Source organism: Mirounga angustirostris, unplaced genomic scaffold, assembly GCF_029215605.1.
Source record: "Mirounga angustirostris isolate CCGP_5_RB_7025 unplaced genomic scaffold, mMirAng1.0.hap1 SCAF_17, whole genome shotgun sequence".
Classification (NCBI taxonomy): Eukaryota; Metazoa; Chordata; class Mammalia; order Carnivora; family Phocidae; genus Mirounga; species Mirounga angustirostris.
Genome location: NW_026991725.1, coordinates 27,105,760 through 27,128,323, shown reverse-complemented (window position 1 = coordinate 27,128,323; position 22,564 = coordinate 27,105,760). Strand labels below are relative to the sequence as shown.

Genomic DNA, 22,564 nt, shown 5'->3' with positions numbered 1-22,564 from the left:
TAACCAATTGAGCCACCCGGGTGCCCTGAGAATACATCATTTTTTAAAAAATTCCTTAACACTATTAGATTTGACATAATTGGAGACCTTGGCAATTCATAGTTCACAGAATCCTTTTGGATAGCTGGAGGAGCACTAGATTCTGAGTAGTTCTTGGAAGTTTTGTTTTTAAGACCTTTTTTTTTTAAGTAGGCTCCAGGCCCAGTGTGGAGCTCAGTGTAGGGCTTGAACTCACAACCCTGAGATCAAGATCTGAGCTGAGATCAAGAGTCAGATGCTTAACCAACTGAGCCACCTAGGTGCCCCATTGTTTGTTTTTGTTTTTTTTTTTAAGATTTTATTTATTTGACAGAGAGAGAGACAGCAAGAGAGGGAACACAAGCAGGGGGAGTGGGAGAGAGAGAAGCAGGCTTTCCGCTAAGCAGGGAGCCCGATGGGGGGCTCGATCCCAGGACACTGGGATCATGACCTGTGCCAAAGGCAGACGCTTAACGACTGAGCCACCCAGGCACCCCATGCCCCATTGTTTTTTAAGATCTCGATTGTTCTTCATGGGTCAGAGTCCTAGATCTTTTTCCTTTTTGCTGTTCACATTCTGGGCACTATTTATCTCTTAAAGTTAACTGTGAATCTGATATATTTTATTCCCTGTGTTTCTGGATAGAGATCAGATAACTATAAGAAGGTACTGCTAGTGGTAAGATCTTATGGCATATTAGGATTTAGAATAGAAAAAATAAGGTGCTTGGCACAAGATTCTTTAACTCTACCAAGAGTTAAAGTGAGATAAGAGGAGGTGAGGGATAATAGACTTTTGGGTTGAGAATGTTCCAGAGTGTTATTAAAAACTGTCCTTTCTCGGGGCGCCTGGGTGGCTCAGTCGGTTATGTCCGCCTTTGGTTCAGGTCATGATTTCAGGGTCCTGGGATCGAGCCCCACATCAGGCTCCCTGTTCAGTGGGGGATCTGCTTCTCCCTCTCCCCCCTGCTCCTGCTCGCTCTCTCAAATAAAATAAATAAAATCTTTTAAAAACTGTCCTTTTCCTCACTTCTCTGAGCTCTACTCCCCAGTAATTTAGTACTTCATCCATATATTCAATTTTGCCACATTAGTAGGGAACTATAATTCACGTTCCCTTAAATCTCAATGTCCATTTTTACAAGGAAGAATTGGTTTCTGACTTTAAAGCAAATCCTATTATTTGTAATTAAATATATTTGAATATTACAATAACTGTAGTTGGATTGGGTGCTCAACTGTTAATATTTTCTCTTCTTAGGAAATCAAAATTAGATTTATATATAAACTTCCTATTATAAAGGCAAACACCTGGTCTTAAACCTTATAAAAGTACTATTTGGATTTGTAAGCAATAAAATTGTATGTTTACTATACAAGCATACTTTTTGTTTTTTAAGAGAGAGAATGAGAGAATTTAAAGCAGGTTCCATGCCCAGTGTGGAGCCCCACGTGGGGTTTGATCTCACAATGCTGAGATCATGACTTGAGCTGAAAGCAAGAGTCAGACACTTAACCAGCTGAGCCACTCAGACGGCTCCCCCAGGCATACTTATTTTGAATTATCTTTTTCTAATTTGAAATTCCAGAGTCTTAATGTTTAAGGTAATTATGAATGGTTAAATTATCAGTGGTTAGGCACGCCTAGGTGGCTTAGTCAGTTAAGTGTCTGCTTTCGGCTCGGGTCATGATCTCAGGGTCCTGGGATCGAGCCCCACGTCTATCTTCCTGCTCAGCGAGGAGTCTGCTTCTCCCTCTCCCTCTGCCCACCCCGACTCATGCTCTTTCTCTCTCTCTCAAATAAATAAATAAAATCTTTAAAAAAAAATTATCAATGGTTAAATAGTTAAAACTATAATATTTAAATATGGGCTCCCTGCTGTTCATTATGCCTTTTATCGTCCTACGATGAAAATTTCATGAAGGTTGAGTGTCTTTCTCTAGCATTAATTGCCTTTTACTTTTCTCTTTTTTTTCCCCTCCCTAATTTACTTTATGGAGCTTGCAAATCTAAATAATTTTGTGGCCCTTGATGAGATTAGCAGGATTAGATTGAAACACTAATAGAAACCAAATAGCTGTTTTGTGGACTTTGAACAAAAATATCTTTTCATAGAAAAGTGTTTACTATATATTAAACTTTTTAAAAAATTTTATTTATTGGAGAGCAAGAGAGAGCGCATGTGCGCATGAGCGGGGGGAGGGGCAGAGGGCAGAGGGGAAGCAGACTCCCTGCTGAGCAAGGAGCTCCATGCTTGACTTGATCCCAGCACCCTGGGATCATGACCTGAGCTGAAGGCAGACCCTTAACTGACTGAGCCACCCAGGAGCCCCTATATATTAAGCTTTAAAAGAGAATATAAAGCTATAAAATTACTATGATCCCAATGTTTTAAGATTTTTTTTTTAGGTAATCTCTACACCCAGCATGGGTCTTGAACTCACAACCCTAAGATCAAGAGTTGCATGCTTTCTACTGACTGAGGTAGCCAGGCAACCCTAACATTTTAAAAGAGATAAAATATATGTGTACACTCTGAGATAGATTAAAAGGAATTACATGGACTTGTCATTTGTGGTTCTGGAGAGTGGGATGGTAAGATACGGGTGATTTTATCTTTCAGGGTTTTTTTTTCATATTTTTCCAAATTTTCTATAATGAACATTATTACTTTTATGATCTTTAAAAAATTCTTCTTTTTTTAAGATTTTTATTTATTTATTTGAGATGAAGAGAGAGAGAAGGCACAAGCAGGGAGGAAGACCATAGGGAGAGGGAGAAGCAGACTCCCTGCTGAGCAGGGAGCCTGATGCAGGGCTTGATCCTAGGACCCTGGGATCATGACCTGAGCCAAAGGCAGACACAACCAACTGAGCCACCCGGGTGCCCCTAAAAATATATATATTTTTAAAGATTTTATTTATTTGACAGAGACACAATAAAAATATTTTCTTAAAGGGGTGCCTGGGTGACTCAGTCAGTTAAGTGTCTGACGCTTGCTTTCTGCTCAGGTCATGATCTCATGGGTCCTGGGATCAGTCCACGTCAGGCTCTGAGCTCAGCGAGGAGTCTGCTTGATGATTCTCTCCCTCTGCCCCTCCCCCCCCCCAAATAAATCTTTAAAATATCTTCAGGGTGCCTGGTCGTAAAAGGACTAACTATAGAAATTAGTGCAAGACTATTTCTGTTACTTTGTACTTTGGTTGCCTTAGTCACTGGGCCTTTCCTGACAGCAAAGAGGGACTTAGTAGAGGCAATAGATAAAATATGGCTTTGTTCTATTTATAATATAGGTATTTCTAATACAAAGTATGGCTAACACCCAAAGGAGAATCATGTAACAAGGTGGAACAGAAATTATCTTTAGATCACTTTCTGTTCTGGATTGTTGTATGCGCTAGGGTTTCGTCTCTTTCCTCACTTTGGCCCCTCACTCCACCGTGCCTGTTGTAAATCCACTAGTGCGTGGATGTAAAGTACAAATCTTAATTTAAAATGAAGTTTTATGAGATGATGTAATGAATCCCTTTTGTGAGGGGCCCTGATTTGTGTTTCTCAACACATCTCTTGGTTTCCTTAGAATGTAGTATATAAATGAAAACCGTGACTTTGGACAGACTTTTTAGTGATCTTTACAGTAATAAGTTCCCCATCAGACAATAAGCTGTTTGCTTTATGACTTGTTGGTAAGTTATCCCCAAGGGGTTGAGAAATTCCTGTTTTGAAAAGTCCGGAAAGTCTTTGGTGACTTGCTGTTTCATTTTTATTTTTCTTTTCTCTAAAGTTGTAGAAAACAGGATCACACTTACATTCCCTTTATATGCTACCATCTGCGTCTGCTAACCTAAAGTTAGCACTCACCTCTGGAGAGAATTAAGCCCAACGTCATGCCCTAAGCCAGCCCCTCTGTGGAATGAACTCATTTCTCTCCTGTGCACCCAGAATCGTACTTGGCATTCAAATTGCGCAAATCATTTTCTGTGTCCTGCGGTTCAGTGAAAGTGGTTATTAAATCACAGGCTTAGCATTATTTTGGAGATAAGAAATACTTTAGTTAGAACTTAAGTGGAGTTCTTTAAATTAACTTGTAATTTGAAAAAAACAATTGAGATTGTGAAATACGGTAGGCTCTTGTAAACTTTTTCCAGTAAAACAGTGGCCACAAGCTAGTTGGCAATGGTTTTCCTAGACAATTTGGCTAGTGATCGCCTAAAGATATAGAGTTCTTATGAAGAGAATTTGGGCTGATTGCGCTGTGGCTGCTATTAGTTAAATGTGGTTTATAGCTAAGCAGCCTGTAAGAAAATCATCACTATTTGACTCTTTGCTCATCTTTTCCTTGAGACTGCTACCTGCCTTTTGGCTTTAATTTGCAATGATTTCTTTAAAATATAGGATAGCTATTACGATGTTACCTACAGTGATTAGACTAAGAAGTAGAGCATAATGCCAGTCGTTTTTGTGCTTTAATTTTACAGAAAAAACTAGTAACTGGTTTCTGGTTTAAGAAATGACAAAATTGGGGCACCTGGGTGGCTCAGTCGTTAAGCCGCTGCCTTCGGCTCAGGTCATGATCTCAGGGTCCTGGGATCGAGTCCTGCATCGGGCTCCCTGCTCCGTGGGAAGCCTGCTTCTCCCTCTCCCACTCCCCCACTTGTGTTCCCTCTCTCGCTGTGTCTCTTTCTGTCAAATAAATAAATAAAATCTTAAAAAAAAAAAGAAATGACAAAATTATACTACTTACTATCCCCTTTGTGTTGTGTCCCCCCGCCCCCCACTAAAACCAAAACGACAACAACAAAAAACCCCTCTGAGTTATGGACTAGAAATGAATTAGACAATTTTCAACAACTTGCAATTCTTTATTGGTTTGAAAATACTTATATTCGTGTGTGACCCCGATGTTCATCTCTAGTTGAACAGGTGTAGTGGGATGTTGCTTTATGGTTCTAACATGGAACTTCAGGGAATAGATTGTGATGGTTCTACATTTGTATCCAAGATAAGCAATTAAGTCATTAGTCTTTTTTTTATTAATTTATAACACTGGACTTTATTATAAAAAGTAGGTTGTCTAGGGGTGCCTAGCCGGCTGTTGGTGGACCACGTGACTCTTGATCTTGGGGTTGTGAGTTTGAGCCCCACGTTGCAGGTAGAGAGTGTACTTAAAAAAAAAAAAAGTAGGTATCTCTTTCTTTAAATCCTTTATTAGGAGAATCATAGCTTTTGGTTACATAAGAGAGGCAGTGTCCAATAAAAACAGAAAGCAAGTCACATACGTAATGTTAAATTTTCTAGTAGCCACATTAGAAGTAAAAAGAATTGAGTGAAATTAATTTGAATAATATATTTTATTTAACTCAATATATCTAAGATACTATCGTTTCAATGTTAATGAGATATTTTACATTCTTTTTTTGTGTGTGCTAAGTCTTCAAAATCCAGTGTATACTTTACACTTACAGCATGTCTCAGTTTGAACCAGCCATATTTCAAGTGCTCAGTATTCACATATGGCTAGTGATTACCATGTTGAATTATGTAGGTCTAAAGTTTGGGCACATTTGTATGCAGTAGCATCTAAATACGTTGACATGTTACATAGATTTCTATGTAGATCACATCTTGAGAAACGTAAGGTGGATCTTCATACTTCTAGCCTTGAGGCGGATTTTAACTTGGCCTTAATGTGCATACTGTAAGAGAGTTCTAGTGGCCTTTGATTTTTTTTTTTTTTTAAAGATTTTATTTAGGGGCGCCTGGGTGGCTCAGTGGGTTAAGCGACTGCCTTCGGCTCAGGTCATGATCCTGGAGTCCCGGGATCGAGTCCCGCATTGGGCTCCCTGCTCGGTGGAGAGCCTGCTTCTGCCTCTCTCTCTGCCTCCCTCTCTGCCTACTTGTGCTTTCTCTCTGTGTGTCAAATAAATAAATAAAATCTTAAAAAAAAAAAAAATAAAAATAAAAAAATAAAGATTTTATTTATTTATTTGACAGAGAGAGACACAGCGAGAGAGGGAACACAAGCAGGGGGAGTGGGAGAGGGAGGAGCAGGCTTCCTGCTGAGCAGAGAGCCTGATGCGGGGCTCGATCCCAGGACCCTGGATTCACGACCTGAGCCGAAGGCAGACGCTTAACGACTGAGCCACCCAGGCATCCCGGCCTTTGATTTTTTTTTTAAGATTTTATTTATTTATTTGTCAGAGAGAGAGAGGAGAGCACAAACGGGGGTGGGGGGCGGCAGGCAGAGGGAGAGGGAGAAGCAGGCTCCCGGCTGAGCAAGGAGCCCGATGTAGTACTCAATCCCAGGATCCTGGGATCATGACCCAAGCTGAAGGCAGACTCTCAACCAACTGAGCCACCCAGGCGTCCCAGCCTTTGATTTCTTATTGAAGTAATACACACCATGGTTATAATGCCTCAGCTGCCACTTTCATTCCAGCCAGTGTTTAGTATACATGTACCACTCACTGCCCAAGCAGCATCTGTCCTGGGGCAGGTTGGTCTTGGGGGTAGTGAGGACAGGGGCAACAGCAAAGGTGTGGTAGCTGAAAATGTTTGGGAGGTGCCTAAGAGGAAGGAAGACGTTTTAAAAAAAAAATCCCAAGCACCACCTCTAATGTTGGAAGGTTTAGTTTATTTATGGAAACATATTGGTCTGAGGGGGGCAAATACCTCATTCTGACATTCTCATTTCTTTGCTTTATTGGACTTTTAAAAAAGATTTTATTTATTTATTTGAGAGAGAGAGAGAGTGCACGAGTAGGGAGAGGGGCAGAGGGAGAAGCAGACTCCCCTCAGAGCAGGGAGCCCGATGTAGGGCTCGATCCCAGGACCCCCACATCATGACCTGAGCCGAAGGCAGATGCTTAACCAGCTGAGCCACCCAGGCACCCAACTTTACTGAACTTTTTCACCAGTGCAATTTAAGCCCATGAGGAGGGAAATACCTCAGATCCGTGTTGTAAGTGTAAAAGTGCACACTGGATTTAGAGAACTTAGTACCAAAAGAAGAATGTAAAGTATCTCATTAATTTTTGTGCAATTACATGTTGAGGAAATAACATTATATTTAAGTATTTTAAGCTTTATTTTATTATTATTTTTTAAAGTAAGCTCCATGCCCCATGTGGGGCTTGAACTCGTGAACCCGAGATCAAGAATTGCATGCTCTACTGACTGAGCCAGCCAGGTGCCCCATTTTTAGATATATTAGGTTAGGTAAAATATATCATTAAAATTAATTTGCTTGTTTCCTTTTAGTTTTTTGTTTTTTTTTTTTAAGATTTTATTTATTTATTTGACAGAGAGAGAGGCAGCGAGAGAGGGAACACAAGCAAGGGGAGTGTGAAAGGGAGAAGCAGGCTTCCCGCCGAGCAGGGAGCCCGATGCGGGGCTCGATCCCAGGACCCTGGGATCACGACCTGAGCCGAAGGCAGACGCTTAACGACTGAGCCACCCAGGCGCCCCTCCTTTTAGTTTTTTAATATGGCTACTTGAAAATTTAAGATTCTGTACGTGGCTTGCATTACATCTCTGTTGGATAGTTGCTGCCTTAGGTTGTTCATTATTCGGTGTAAAAGACCACTGGGAAGGTACTGCCTGTGCCTTCCTGAACGTGTGCGTGAGAGCTCGGCCAGGTGATGGCACCTTTGCAGTGACAGGCGGGGTCTTCGTGTGTGTCCCCGCGGAAGATGAGGGAGAACTACAGCACAGGGTTCTGTACGAAAACCTGATCCTGAACCACTTAGCTACCATTACACTTGCCGCTTTGAGAACAGAAGACCTGCTGGTTTTGTCACCAGTTTGCTCCATACTTTTTATGAAAGGAGCAGTTATGAGGGTGCTTCTTCACACCTTCTCTGAGAAATAGATCAAGAACTTTAGGTAAGTGTACGTGTTTGTGTGCATTCAGTCTTTCATTCAGTGTTCTCACAATCCCAGAGAATCATCTCTGGATACTTTGATCTGTACATATATTAGTCTTTGGCTATTACTCTTAGTTATTTTGACAACTTCTTCCGATTGCTTGGTCTGTATTGGTATTTCTGTGACCAAGCTATTCAGAAAGAAGAGGAAAGATGATCAGAGAAACCAGCATTTCTCTGGGGTATTTGTGAGCTTCAGGACAACTCGTATGACTGGTATTTAGCTTCTCTTCTTTCTCATCCCCAACTGAGAACTTTTTTTTTTTTAAAGATTTTATTTATTTATTTGAGACAGAGAGAATGAGAGAGAGAGAGCACATGAGAGGGGGGAGGGTCAGAGGGAGAAGCAGGCTCCCTGCCGAGCAGCGAGCCCGATGCGGGACTCGATCCAGGGACTCCAGGATCATGACCTGAGCCGAAGGCAGTCGCTTAACCAACTGAGCCACCCAGGCGCCCCCCAACTGAGAACTTTTAAAGATAGATTTATCTATTTATTTATTTGACAGAGAGAGACAGTGAGAGAGGGAACACAAGCAGGGGGAGTGGGAGAGGGAGAAGCAGGCTTCCCGCTGAGCAGGGAGCCCAATGTGGGGCTCAATCCCAAGAGCCTGGGACCATGACCTGAGCCGAAGGCAGACGCTTAATGACTGAGCCACCCAGGCACCCCCCCAACTGAGAACTTTTATTTATTTATTTTAAAGATTTTATTTATTTATTTAACAGAGACAGAGATAGCGAGAGCAGGAACACAAGCAGTGGGAGTGGGAGAGGGAGAGCAGGCTTCCCGCCGAGGAGGGAGCCCAATGTGGGACTCGATCCCAGGACCCTGGGATCATGACCTGAGCCGAAGGCAGACGCTTAATGACTGAGCCACCCAGGTGCCCCCAACTGAGAACTTTTAAAAACAAAATTGCTTTTCATTGAGCGGGAGAATCCCAGGCAGGTCCTTGCTTATACTTTTAAACCTGTATTCTTAGAATTAGCTCTGTCTTCCCTAAACAGTCACATCCCACCTTTTGGTCTTACTTTAGGTTTGTTATCTATACCTTCCAGTTCACCCTCTTAGAAGGGGGGTAGGGTGGAAAGAAAGGAGCTGACATTTGTTGAGCATCTGTTATATGCCATGTACTGTGCTGAGTTCTTTAGAAATACCTCAACAGCCACGAGGGTGGGTATGATCTCTGTTTTATAGATGAGGAAGTGGAACTCTGGAAGTTATTTTTCAACTTCACATACATCTGGTAGATAATGGATCCTGGAACTTGGCAGATGCCACGCCCACATTGGCATCCCAGTGTAGGAGAAGCTGGGATGTGCTTCCAGAGGCAGAGACTGTGAATGTGTCTGTATTGTTGTCAACTGGGAGAAACACGCAGGATCCTGTCCAAAGCATCTTTTATCCCTAATCACAGACCTGATGCCTGTGTTGGGTAGATGGGGTGTTTGTAGGTTGTTTCCTCCTACTAAGGCTCACAGTGACCATATGGACTCTTTGGTTTGCAGTTGGGACCCCGATTGCCACAGGATGGCCCAATGGAATCAGCTACAGCAGCTCGACACGCGGTACCTGGAGCAGCTTCATCAGCTGTATAGTGACAGCTTCCCGATGGAGCTGCGGCAGTTTCTGGCCCCTTGGATTGAGAGTCAAGACTGGTGAGTCCTTCCTGAGAAACTCCCCAAAGTGTCAGGTTTTGGTTTAAGTCAAGAGACATAACCTGTTCTAGCTTAACTCTATGCTATTTCATCAAAAAACTTATGGGTATAGGTGATGGGGTGAAAGAGATCAGGAGATAAAGAGGTACTCTCAGTCTCATGAAAACGCTTTCTACATTAGAAGTGTGTGTGGGCAGCTGTCTTTTGGCACCTGGAACAGCAGCCTGCTTGGCGGTAGATATTTGTTTTTGTTTTGACAGAGACAGAAATAGCAAGAGCAGGAACACAAACAGGGGGAATGGGAGAGGGAGAAGCAGGCTTCCCGCCAAGCAGGGAGCCCAATGTGGGGATTGATCCCAGGACCCCGGGATCATGACCTGAGCCGAAGGCAGACACTTAACGACTGAGCCACCCAGGCACCCCGGTGGTAGATGTTTTGAAGGCTGATTTGGATCTCATTTCCTTGGCGAGATCCTCTGTGTGTTCTCACACTCCAGGGATGTGCTACAAATATTTTTTATCTTAATGAGAGTTCTCTCATGGGTAGAGATTTGGGTCCATAATTCTGATTTCCCTTTAATTAAAGGAAGGAGACGCAGAGTAAGAGAAATAGACTCGTTCGTAGAGGAGATAATGGCCCAGAATTCCAAGGACCATTTCCTTCACTTTTTCCCCTTCTTTCTTAGAGAGAGCGAGCAGGGAACGGGCAGAGGGAGAGGGAGAGAGAGAATCTTAAGCAGGCTCCACGCCCAGTTTGGAACTGACATGGGCTCCATCTCACAACCCTGGGATCATGACCTGAGTCGAAACCAAGAGTCGAAACCAAGAGTGCCCCTTTTTCCCCTTCATTTTAATGTGTTCAGATCACCTATTAATTTTCATTTAATGCAGGCCTATGACCTAGTTTTTCTAGAAGTTGGTAAGGGGCCAGGGAGGTGAGTCAGAGATGATGGAGATGGGCCATCCCAGCCTGGGTTTGCTTATTTGCTACTAATAATCTGACTGCAGAACTGACTGAGACTTTAAAAGCAAAACAGCATGTCTGTCCGCTTCACATGAATATTTTATAAGTATAGACTGTGGCAGTGGCTAATAGTATCTGGAATAATTGTTAATAATCATTGAATTCATGATATTTCTTATTGCTGAGGAAGGTGAATCTAAAGTGATGGGTGGGTTAAAGCATCAGGTTTGTCTTGTTTTCTTCCCTCCTTGATGGTGATTTCTACTCGTGTGTGTGCGCATATGCGGATGTATGTAGGTTTCAGAATCGTTCTGTATCCTTCTTCCTTTTCCTAGGGCATATGCGGCCAGCAAAGAATCACATGCGACTTTGGTGTTTCATAATCTCTTGGGTGAGATTGACCAGCAGTACAGCCGTTTCCTACAGGAGTCAAATGTTCTCTATCAGCACAATCTGCGGAGAATCAAGCAGTTCCTACAGGTGGGAAGAGACTGCCCCTGCAGAGTAGGGTGTTAGCTTTCTGTCCAGGAAGTATTTCTTTTCTCATTTGCCTAGGTAATGAGATCCTATCTTGTACTTTAAATCAAAGGAGAAATTATTAGCCCTTCCTCAAACCTCTGTATACCCATCCTTGAGCATCATTATCTGAAATCCACTTCTTTTGTCCACTGGAGTAATCACATAATTGTTACATTAATCATACTACGTTAGCATGTTAATAACATGATCAGAACTAGTGGTTTCATAGGAAGATGACTTATTTTGCTATTTTTATTTTTATTTTTTTAGAAAGGAAGGGGGGTGGAAGGGGCAGAAGGAGAGAGAAAGAATCTTAAGCAGGCTCCACACCCAGCACGGAGCCCGACTTGGGACTCGATCTCACGACCCTGAGATCATGACCTGAGCAGAAATCAAGAGTCAGACGCCCAACTGACTGAGCCACCCAGATGCCCCAGATGACTTATTTTTGAATGTTAAATGTTTGACCGTAATTGGATACTCTGGGACAAGGTCTGTCACCTCCATGTAAGGATAACATACTGTCCAAAGACTCAGACTAACGTTGCCTTCTGTCACAGAAGTACAGCTCATGTGACTGTCTTTTTTCTGTTCTCCCCTCCATCTCCCACTGGTGGTAGCCAGGCTCTGAGGCCCTCGTTTTATTGTTTCATGTAGTAGATGTAATACTCTGGGTCCACGTCTCCTTAGTCTACTGCTACTTTTCATTCTCTCTCTCCAACTTACAGAGCAGATATCTGGAGAAGCCAATGGAGATTGCCCGAATCGTGGCCCGGTGCCTGTGGGAAGAGACCCGCCTGCTCCAAACTGCAGCCACTGCAGCCCAGGTGAGACATGGGAAGAAATAAAGCACCACTGAAGACGCACTTTCCTTCTTGTGTCCAGAGAGGTACTTGCTCTTACATGGTCATTAGGGTGTGCACCGACCTCTGTGGTAGAAGTGGATGTTTGGGGTTTTTTTCTTTTAAACAATGAAAAGAACTGTTTTGTTTTGTTTTTCTTGAGTACATAATGCACTCTCCTTTAAAAAAAATTAAAATTTGATACAATAGTACAGAGAAGAAAGTTTTACAAAAATCTGAAATGTCACTCCCTCTCTTTATTATCTCTTCCCAGGAAACCAACATGAAAAGTCTGGTGTATATCCTTCCATACCTTTTTCCAGGCTCATATAAACTACAGAAAATACACACACACACACACACACACACACCATATTTAAATGGGTGTACTTCTCTGCATCTTGCTTTTTTCATTTAATATTATATCATGTAAATCCTTCTAAGTCAAGTAGTATAAAGCTAAGTCATTTTCTTTATTTGCTGCATAATATTCCATGGTGTGGATTTGCTGTAATGTATTCAATTATTCTTTCTTTGATAGACATTTGCTTCATTCTGGGTTGTTTTTTTTTCCCCCTTATAAACACTACTGCAATGTCTCCCTTTACAACTTTATATATTTGTGCTTTGATTTCTCTATGATAGATTTCGAGGCATGGAATTGCTAGGTCAAAGGCTTTATATATTTTAATTTTATAGATCTAGATTCCTTTCCCCAAAGGCTGTAACAGTTCACATTTGCACCAGTGGGATATGATAATGTACTCTTCTTGGGTGCCACCTTGGAGATGCTTTGGGGTTGAATCATTCAGGTTCATATGCATTTCTCTTTTGGGGTTAAGTTTGAGAATACACTCACTAGAGCTTACAGTTAGCTTAGGGAAGGGAGATAACGTGACACTAATTGGCCCATTGAGGAAGAGTTCCATGCTACTGGTCTCATCACTTATGTTGATATATGAAAGACATATCACTTGTATTGATTGATACATGATAAACATATCTATCTAGAACATCTAATATATCTGTAACATCTGATCTATTATGTGTGTATGTGTGTACATATCCTACTGTGTTATGCTAGTTATGACCCCCTGCTTTAGAGGAGGTTGTAGTCGGGGAGAAACGGAAAAATCAAACAACTTCATAATGCAATAAAATAACAAAATTAAAATATACTAAAAAAAGAAGAAAACTTAAATAGATCAAATACCATGAAAATGTATTGAAAAAGACTTACAAAAAAGTGTACACTCCCTATCCATCAAAAAAGCCAATAGGCCTGATGGTTTAAAAGTTTTAACAAACTTCCATGGAATAGATTGTTCTATTATCATTTAAACTCTTCCAAAGCATAGAAATAAAGGAGACGTTTCCAGCTTATTTTATAAGGCTGGAATAATCCTAATATCAAAACCTTAAAAAGACAGTGTAAGTAAAGAAAATGGTTAGGATTTTGGTATCCTGCTTAGTGTACCAAGCATGGCTTATATTCTTGGGATGCAAGGATGGCTCAACATTAGGAATTCTATCAATGTAACTCATTAAGTTAAATAAGAAAAACTGTATTTCTGTTAGACAACAAAATTTAGTGTCCATTCTAGATAAAAATAAGAATTTCTTAACACAGTAAAGAATATTTGTCAGAGCCTTCTTAATACAATAAAGAATATTTGCCAGAAACCAAATGGAACAGTATGCACAATGGTAAAACACTAAATACTAAAATATTCTCATTAAAAATTGTTATAAGGGTCGCCTGGGTGGCTCAGTCAGCTAAGCATCCGACTGTTGGTCTCTACTCGGGTCATGATCTCATGGGTCAAGAGATCGAGCCCAGTGTTAGGCTCCCTGCTCCACAGGGAGTCTGCTTGAAGATTATCTCCCTCTGTCCACTCCCTCTTTCTGTCTGTGTGTGTGTCTCTCTCTCAAATAAATAAATCTTAAAAAAAAAAAAGTTACAAGATTGAGGATGCCTCCTGCCATTGATTTTTTTTTTTTTTTAAGATTTTACTTATTTATTTGACAGCACAAGCAGGGGGAGCGGCAGGCGAAGCAGACTCCCTACTGAGCAGGGAGCCTGATATGGGGCTCGAACCCAGGACCCTGAGATCATTACCTGAGCCGAAGGCAGATGCTTAACCGACTGAGTCACCCAGGCGCCCCCATTGATATTTTTATGAAGGATCCAGCCAATACAATAAGACAGAAAAAGGGGGTGTAAATGTTGGAAAGCTAGAGACAAAATTGTCATTATTTATAGATAGATAGGTCTTCCTATAAGATCCAAGAGAAATAATTTAAAAAAAAACTGTTGGCACTAACAAGAGTTCAGAAAGATGATTGCATTCAAGATAAATATTTTAAGAATCTTATGTAGTTCTTTTCTATAATAGCAACAATAACCTGTTAGAAAATGTCAGGGAAGAAAAGATCTGATTCATAATAGTAAAAACACTTGTATTCAATATGCATATATTATTGGTATACGTGATAAAATGTCTGGAAGGTTATATACCAACTCATCACAGTGGTTAGTTATAGGAGACTTTTTTTTTTTTTTTAAGATTTTATTTATTTGCGAGAGAGAGAATGAGAGACAGAGAGCATGAGAGGGAGGAGAGTCAGAGGGAGAAGCAGACTCCCCGCTGAGCAGGGAGCCCGATGCGGGACTCAATCCCTGGACTCCAGGATCATGACCTGAGCCGAAGGCAGCCGCTTAACCGACTGAGCCACCCAGGCGCCCTATAGGAGACTTTTTTTTACTTTCTCTAAGGGGATTTTATTTTCTTTACTATAATCAGAGACTTTTTTTTCTTCCCCCACCCCACTTAAAAAAAAAAAAATCATGCTAAAGTACACGCAACATAAAATTTACCATCTGAAACTTTTTTTTTTAAAGATTTTATTTATTTATTTGAGAGAGAGAGAGCGCGAGAGTGAGAGAGAGAGCGCGAGTGGAGGGGAGGGAGCGGCGGGGGGGGGGGGAGGAGAATCAGGCTTCCCACTGAGCGGGGAGCCCAGTGCAGGCAGATGCTTAACGATGTGGGCGCTTAACGACTGAGCCACCCAGGTGTCCTCATCTGTACCACTTTTAAGTGTACAGTTCAGTAGTGTTGAGTTCAGTTAATGTTGTTGTGCAACCATCTCCAGAACTCTTTTCATCTTACAAAACTAAAATCTAGACCCATTAAACAGCAATTCTTCGTTCCTTTCTCACCGCAGCCCCCGGCAACCACCACTCTCCTTTCTGTCTCTGTGAATTTGGGAACTCATAGAAGGAACTCATACACTGTATTTTTGTGCCTGGCTCACTTCGCATACCATAATTCTTTACAGTTCATCCTTGTTGTAACACGTGTCAGAATTTCCTGCCTTTCAAAAGCTGAATAATGTCGTACATTATTGTGGTACATAGACCACATTTTGTTTACGCATTCATCTGTTGAGGGACACTTGGGTGGCATCCACCTTTTGGCTATTGTGAATAATGCTGCTATGAACAGCAGTGTACAGTTTTTTCCCTTACAAGACAAAGATGTAGCAGGAACATAAAAGAAAGGACATCTAAGTCTAACTGAGGGAGTCGGGAAAGTATCACAGAGAGAGAGATTGTGTTCGAGCCAAGACTTAAGGCTGACGACAAGTACACCAGGCTGATGAGAGAGCACGCCAGGCAGAGAAAAGATCGTGTTCAGACAGGGAACCATTAACACATATATTGTTGGGAGGAGTTGTGGAAAACTTACTCATCTGGTTGGATAAGGAAAGGTCCAGGGCCCTATTTGTGAACACCTCTTTAGTTAGTCATGCCCAGCAGCTGGGCTTTGGAAGAGCCGTTTACCACAAGTGTCTGGGGACCGGACTGCCTGGGTTTGAGCCTCATAGCTGTGCCCCTTGCTGTGTAACCTCAGGCTGTGGGAATGTGCCTCCCATGGGAATGATGACAGTACCTACTTCAGTGCCTGCCACGTACCTTCCAAGTAAACATTAACTGCTCTCTGCTCCTGCTGTCACGATCACTGTCACATCATCATCCCCGTCACCACGACTGTAAGAAATGAGAACCCACTGAGGAACTTTCAGCAGAGCACTGATGTGCTCAGATATGGGCAGGGGGGATCTGAGAACACTCACTGTTTGAGGCACTGGAGACGGGGAGGTTAGCAGAGAGGCACTCCCCCCTGCATCACTGGAGTTTTCTGTCCTGGAGAACCATAATGTGTTCATCCTGTCCCATAAGATAAAAATATTCGATTTAAGCCAATTGGGGTAGAGGCTCCCAAATTTATAACAAGAGACAAAGGAGCAGTAAGTGCCCTACGGATATTCCCAATCTTATAGATCTGGGGTTGGCAAACAGTCCCAGTGGCCCCAGTCCAGCTTGCCATGCCTTTTTGTAAATGAAGTTTTGGGGAACACAGCCCCACCCTTTTATGTACATGTTGTCTGTGGTTGCTTGCATGCTGCAGTGACAGAGCTGAGTATTTACAACAGAGACTGGATGACCCACAAAGCCAAAAATATTTACCACCTGGCCTTTATAGGGAAAGTTTGCAGCCCTTGATCTAGAGCTAGAAATTGGATCCTTGAGGCCTCATCCCAGGCCTTTCTGTTATTTTCTCTTTTTACATCATCTGGCATATTCTTTTTTTTTTTTTTTTAAGATTTTATTTATTTGACAGAGAGAGACACAGCAAGAGAGGGAACACAAGCAGGGGGAGAGGGAGAGGGAGAAGCAGGCTTCCCGCAGAGCAGGGAGCCCGATGCAGGGTTCGATCCCAGGACCCTGGGATCATGACCTGAACGGAAGGCAGACGCTTAACGACTAAGCCACCCAGGCGCCCCTTCTGGCATATTAAGTGTCTTTTATGGGTCGAGCACCAGGAGCTAGGAAGACAAGTAGATGTGAGTCCTGCCAAGCAGGGCTGTCAGTCTAGTTGGGATGATAGGTATACACTCAAAGTGAGAGAAACACAGAGGAAGATGTGAATAATTTTGCCTACAGAAGTTGAATAAGGTTTTACAGGAGAGCTAACGGTTGCACTGAGTTTGAAGGTGAAGGAGTTGGGCTGTGCTCGTGCAGAAGCACTTGCCAGGCTGAGTGGACGGTGTGTGGGGAGCACGCTATATGTGGGGAAGAGTGGGTAGTTTGGGGGTGACTGGAACACAGAGAGGAAGGCTTCACTTGTCATCAGATTGCGTGAAGCATCGGTCGGTGCTGGGTTGAGATGTATATCCCTGGGAGCAGTGGGAGCCAGTAGGTTTTTACAAAGGTACTAGAGGCGGGCTTCTGTGGGTGGCAGTGAACCAGGTCTGTTCCGCTTTAAGTGCAATACCAATTTAGAAATAGACATGGCAGTCGAAAACAGTAAACTGTCAGCTGTATTGTTGGTAAAACAAGACTGGAAAACATGGTTTGGGCAGAGAACCATTGGGGATTTCTGATGCCTGCCCCTGTGTTAGGTCTGGGGGTAGAGAGATTGGGTTTGCAGAGCAACTCGTCCCCAGCCATCCATATGGAGCTTCAGAGACCAGAGACGAATGCCCACTGAACACAGAGCGAGCGGCCTCTAGAAGTGCTTTTAGAAACCAGGCCCTCACTCCTGCCTTCGGTGTGCCCCAGGAAGGCAGCGGTGGAGGAGAGAGGCACCAGCTAAAGTGCTGGGTTCTTCGAAGATCTGTGCATGCAGAGTCTTTCTCCTAATCTCACCGATCAGATGAGTCACTCCCCCTGTGAAGAGAATAAAATCGGGGTGGTGGCTGGCTTCCCTAAACTTCTCAGGGAGGTTTGTGTTCTGTGGACTTGGATGGGGACCGCTGGAAAGGGAGAGAATGGGTCTCCGTAGAGCTGGCACGTTTGGGTCTATTTCGGAGACTCCTGGTAGCAGTGTAGGGAACAGATTGGAAATGAGAGAGACTAGAGGCAAAGAGATCAATAGTTGGGGCTTGAGCTGAGCTGGTGGAACTAGAGATCTATTTGTGCAGTTATGGAGCACAGAGCCAGGAGGATTTGGTGACTCAGTGTGAAGTCTGTCTTTGACACTGAGAATTTCTAGTTTGGAAAACTGGTTCTATGATGTCTTTCCTGGACTCTCAGTTTTGTTCCATTGGTTGATACCTCAGTCCTGTACCAATATTCACTGTCTTGATCACTGCAGCTTTTTTCTTTTTAAAAGATTTATTTAGGGGCACTCGGGTGGCTCATTCGGTTAAGTGTTGCTTTCGGCTCAGGTCATGATGTCAGGCTCCTTGCTCAGCAGGAAGTCGGGCTTGCTTCTCCTTCTCCCTCTGCCCTTCCTCCCTGCTTGTGTTCTCTCTCTCTTTATAATAAATAAATAAAATCTTTAAAAAATAAAAAGATTTATTTATTTTTTTGAAAGAGAGAGGGTAAGCACTTAAGCAAGGGGAGGGACAGCAGGAGAGGGAGAGAATCTCTAGCACTTTCCCCACTGAGCACAGAGCCCAACGTGGGGCTCGATCCCACGACCCTGCGATCATGACCTGAGCTGAAATCAAGAGTTGGCCACTTACCAGACTGAGCCACCCAGGCGCCCCTGTGTGGTCTTTTTTGGGGGTCAGGTATCTTATTCCTTTTTTTTTTTTAAGTTTTTATTGATTTATTCATTCTAAGTAATCTGTACCCAGTGTGGGGCTTGAACCCACCACCCTGAGATCAAGAGCCAGAAGCTCCTCCACCTAAGGCAGCCACGTGCCCCAGATATCCTACTACTTTGACAAAGTTTACCATGTTCACATTTCATGTGCTATTTGACCTTTTCAAGGTACCAGCCTCCCCTTCTCCCGTGAGGTGTTCTCTCTTCTTATGGCATTTCACCTCTGGGACAGTGGTTTTTTATTACACCACAGAAATGTGCTGGCTACCACCTACACTAAATAGGCATCCAAGATCTGCTGTCATAACTGTTCTGAAAAAATTTTTAAAGATCTTATTTATTTATTTGATAGAGAGAGACACAGCGAGAGAGGGAACACAAGCAGGGGGAGTGGGAGAGGGAGAAGCAGGCTTCTGCTGAGGAGAGAGCCCGATGCGGGGCTCGATCCCAGGACCTGGAGATCATGACCTGAGCTGGAAGCAGACCTTAACCAACTGAGCCACCCAGGCACCCCAGTTCTGAATTTTTTTAACGTACTTAACCTAGAATGAGGTTTTCGAAGGTGGGGACCATGTCTTAGCTCCCCATGTGGTCCCCTAGTGCAACCCAGAGTGGCTTTAGAGGTGGCCTAAGGTAAAAAGGCAAGGGCACAGGCCAAACCTGGGGAGAGGGTCCTTGCACCATGCTGACGACGCCCAGAACGCTGCCTCTGTTTCCATTCCCCGCCCAGTGGCAGCAGCACCTCAGCCAAACAGAAAGGGTGGTGGGTGGGATGGCAACTGGACAGAAGTATTTTTCTCCCTGTATTTCCTGTGTTCACATGTGTGTTGATTCCCTTTTCTGGCAGCAAGGGGGCCAGGCCAACCACCCCACAGCCGCCGTGGTGACGGAGAAGCAGCAGATGCTGGAGCAGCACCTACAGGATGTTCGGAAGCGAGTACAGGTGAAGCAAGTCTTGGGCAGGAAGCCTTTCCTTGGGGACATTGCCTGTGGGTCCTGTGTGTGTCTTTTTTGAGGTTTTGGCTTCATTTTAATTCTCAGAAACTTTCCTTTCCCTCCTCCCAGGAAAATCTTGCTCACTTCTGCCTTTTTGTTTTGTTTTGGTTTGGTTTGGTTTGTGTGTTGGTATTTTAAACAGGATCTAGAACAGAAAATGAAAGTGGTCGAGAATCTCCAGGATGACTTTGATTTCAACTATAAAACCCTCAAGAGTCAAGGAGGCAAGTGACTATTAGAGACATTAAAATCTGCTGTAGAAAGTGAGATTGTTCCCTGAGTTCCCAGACTTGCGTCTCTCGCGTCCGCTCCGAGTTTGTGGCAGGGGCCGAGGTGGTGCACGGGGGCTCCTGGTGCTTACGCGAGCGCAGCTGTTAAGGATCCTAGTACTCCATCGGGTCAAGGGGGTTTTCCTTCGCCCACAGACATGCAGGATCTGAATGGGAACAACCAGTCAGTGACCAGGCAGAAGATGCAGCAGCTGGAGCAGATGCTCACCGCGCTGGACCAGATGCGGCGCGTAAGAGCATCCGACCGCCTCCCCTGCCCGCCCCTCCCCCCCCCCCCCCCCCCCCCCGCACCTGCGCGGTCGCCGCGTCTAGTGGCAGAACTTGCCTGGCGTCTAATAAGTTCCTTCTCTGGAATTGACTTAAGAGTGTGGTTAGAGGGCGCCTGGGTGGCTCAGTTGGTTAAGCGACTGCTTTCGGCTCAGGTCATGATTCTGGAGTCCCGGGATCGAGTCCCACATCAGGCTCCTTGCTCGGCGGGGAGTCTGCTTCTCCCTCTGGCCCTCCCCCCTCTCATGTGCTCTCTCTCATTCTCTCTCTCTCAGATGAATAAATAAAATCTTAAAAAAAAAAAAAAAGTGTGGTTAGAGACGGTTTGAGGAAATGTTTTCTGACTTTGGGTTTCCAACCAGAACATCGTGAGTGAGTTGGCGGGGCTGTTGTCAGCGATGGAGTATGTGCAGAAAATGCTCACGGACGAAGAGCTGGCTGACTGGAAGAGGCGGCAGCAGATTGCGTGCATTGGAGGCCCTCCCAACATCTGCCTAGATCGCCTAGAAAACTGGTAAAAGATGACGGAGGAGAGTTTCCTTTCTTTCTAGAATGCTGTGCTAAAATTACGGTCATAACGGCAGGCTCAGGAGTTGGACTCCATCCCACAGATGCAGACTTTGATGTACTCACATTAAGCCTAGGGGTGCCCGGGTGGCTCAGTCAGTGAAGGGTCTGCCTTTGGCTCAGGTCCTGATCGCAGGGTCCTGGGATCGAGCCCCGAGTTGGGCTCCCTACTCGGTGGGGTGTCTGCTTCTGTCTCTCCTTCTCCCTCTGCCCCTCCCCCTGCTTGTGTGTGCTCACACTCTCTCTCTCTGAAATAAATAAATAAAATCTTAAGAAAAAACAAGTCTAAGAGTTAAAGTCTGAAGAGTTTTCCTTTATTTGGACATTTTTGTAATAAAAATTTGTTTATGTTGCTATATTTTAAATATGTTTTATTTATTTGAGAGAGAGAGAGAGAGCGAGCAAGCACATGGAGGGAATGGCAGAGGGAGAGGGAGAGAGAGAATGTGAAGCCGACTCCGTGCTGAGTGCAGAGCCCCATGCCTGCAAGATTACAACCTGAGCCGAAACCAAGAGTCGGACACCCAACTGACTGAGCCACCCAGACGCCCCTGTTTTATTTAATAATTTAAATAAAGCTTTTGGTTTAACTACGTAGCGCAGACCAAAGTTTCAATTTTAGTTATTTTAATAATCTAAAATGACACATGCTTTTTATAAGGGAAAAAAGTTCATACACAGAAAATTAATAAAGAGAAGAAAAGTCTTTTAAAAACCAATCATTCAGAGGTCCCTACAGCTAGAATTTCGATGGCCATCCCTCTAGCCATCGGCTGTTGTACATATGTACATAAAGATCATCATCTCTAGGGGTGCCTGGGTGGCTCAGTTGGTTAAGCGTCTGACTCTTGATTTCGGTTCAGGTCCTGATCTCAGGGTCATGAGATCAAGCCACATGTTGGGCTGTGTGCTCAGTGCTGAGTCTGCTTGTCCCTGTCCTTCTGCCCCCCTCACCCCCAATGCATGCGCTCTCTCTCTCTCTCTCAAATAAATTAATCTTTAAAAAAAAAAAAGATCGTCATCTCTACATTTTCACATCAATGGGATCATTCTTTATCTGCTCTTTTGCTTTCATTCACGCAGCAGGTCCTTAGTGAGCATCCTTGACGTGCAAAGCCCAACCAGTGCCCATGATGCACCGGCTTAAACTATAAGAAACTTGACATAAAGGGGCACCCAGCATGTAGAGCATGAAATTGGAAATTTAGGACGGCCCTACATGAGAAAGCCTATTTGTTCACATCCTCACTAACCCTGAATTTTGTTAATTCACTGAAAGCAGTTTTAAGTGCTTTTTTAAAAATACATTCTTTTTTTTTTAAGATTTTATTTATTTGTGGGGGGGTGAGGAGCAGAGAGAGAGGGAGAAGCAGACTCCCTGCTGATCAGGGAGTGCAATGCAAGACTCCATCCCAGGACTCTGAGATCATGACCTGAGCCGAAGTCAGATGCTTAACCAACTAAGCCACCCAGTCCCTTCTTTGGGGTATAAGTTTTAACACTTTTTCCTCTATGCCTAGCTCTCTCTTTGAATGTTAAGTTCTGGAAGGGACTATTTTTAAAAAACAAAATAGATTCCCTTTTTCTTATTTTTTTTTTTTTTAAAGATCTTATTTATTTGGCAGAGAGAGAGAGAGCACAAGCCGAGGGAGTGGCAGGCAGAGGGAGAGGGAGAAGCAGGCTCCCCGTAGAGCAGGGGGAGCCCGAAGTGGGACTTGATCCCAGAACCCCGGGATCATGACCTGAACTGAAGGCAGTCGCTTAACCAACTGAGCCACCCAGGCACCCTCCCTTTTTCTTATTTTTATTTTTCTAGTAAGCTCTATGCCCAACGTGGGGCTTGAACTCACAACCCCGAGATCAGGAGTCACATGCTCTACCAACTGAGCCAGCCAGGCACCCCCC

General features: G+C 43.7%; 1 protein-coding gene and 1 non-coding gene across 5 annotated transcripts in view; one reads left to right on the top strand and one right to left on the bottom strand.

The window, feature by feature from the left end:
• The window catches only part of STAT3 (signal transducer and activator of transcription 3), a 72,367-nt gene that overhangs the window by 30,807 nt on the left and 18,996 nt on the right, over positions 1-22,564 (top strand). For all 4 annotated transcript variants that reach the window (XM_064583189.1, XM_064583187.1, XM_064583188.1 and 1 more), the window contains exons 2-8: positions 9,448-9,597; positions 10,897-11,041; positions 11,809-11,907; positions 19,387-19,482; positions 19,678-19,759; positions 19,961-20,055; positions 20,455-20,606. In XM_064583189.1, coding sequence (XP_064439259.1) covers positions 9,470-9,597; positions 10,897-11,041; positions 11,809-11,907; positions 19,387-19,482; positions 19,678-19,759; positions 19,961-20,055; positions 20,455-20,606 — 797 coding nt within the window. In that variant the 5' untranslated portion in view covers positions 9,448-9,469. The remainder of the gene's footprint in view (positions 1-9,447; positions 9,598-10,896; positions 11,042-11,808; positions 11,908-19,386; positions 19,483-19,677; positions 19,760-19,960; positions 20,056-20,454; positions 20,607-22,564) is intronic.
• Positions 22,485-22,557, bottom strand: TRNAR-CCU (transfer RNA arginine (anticodon CCU)). Its single transcript has one exon. It is a non-coding gene; the product is annotated as a tRNA-Arg (tRNA).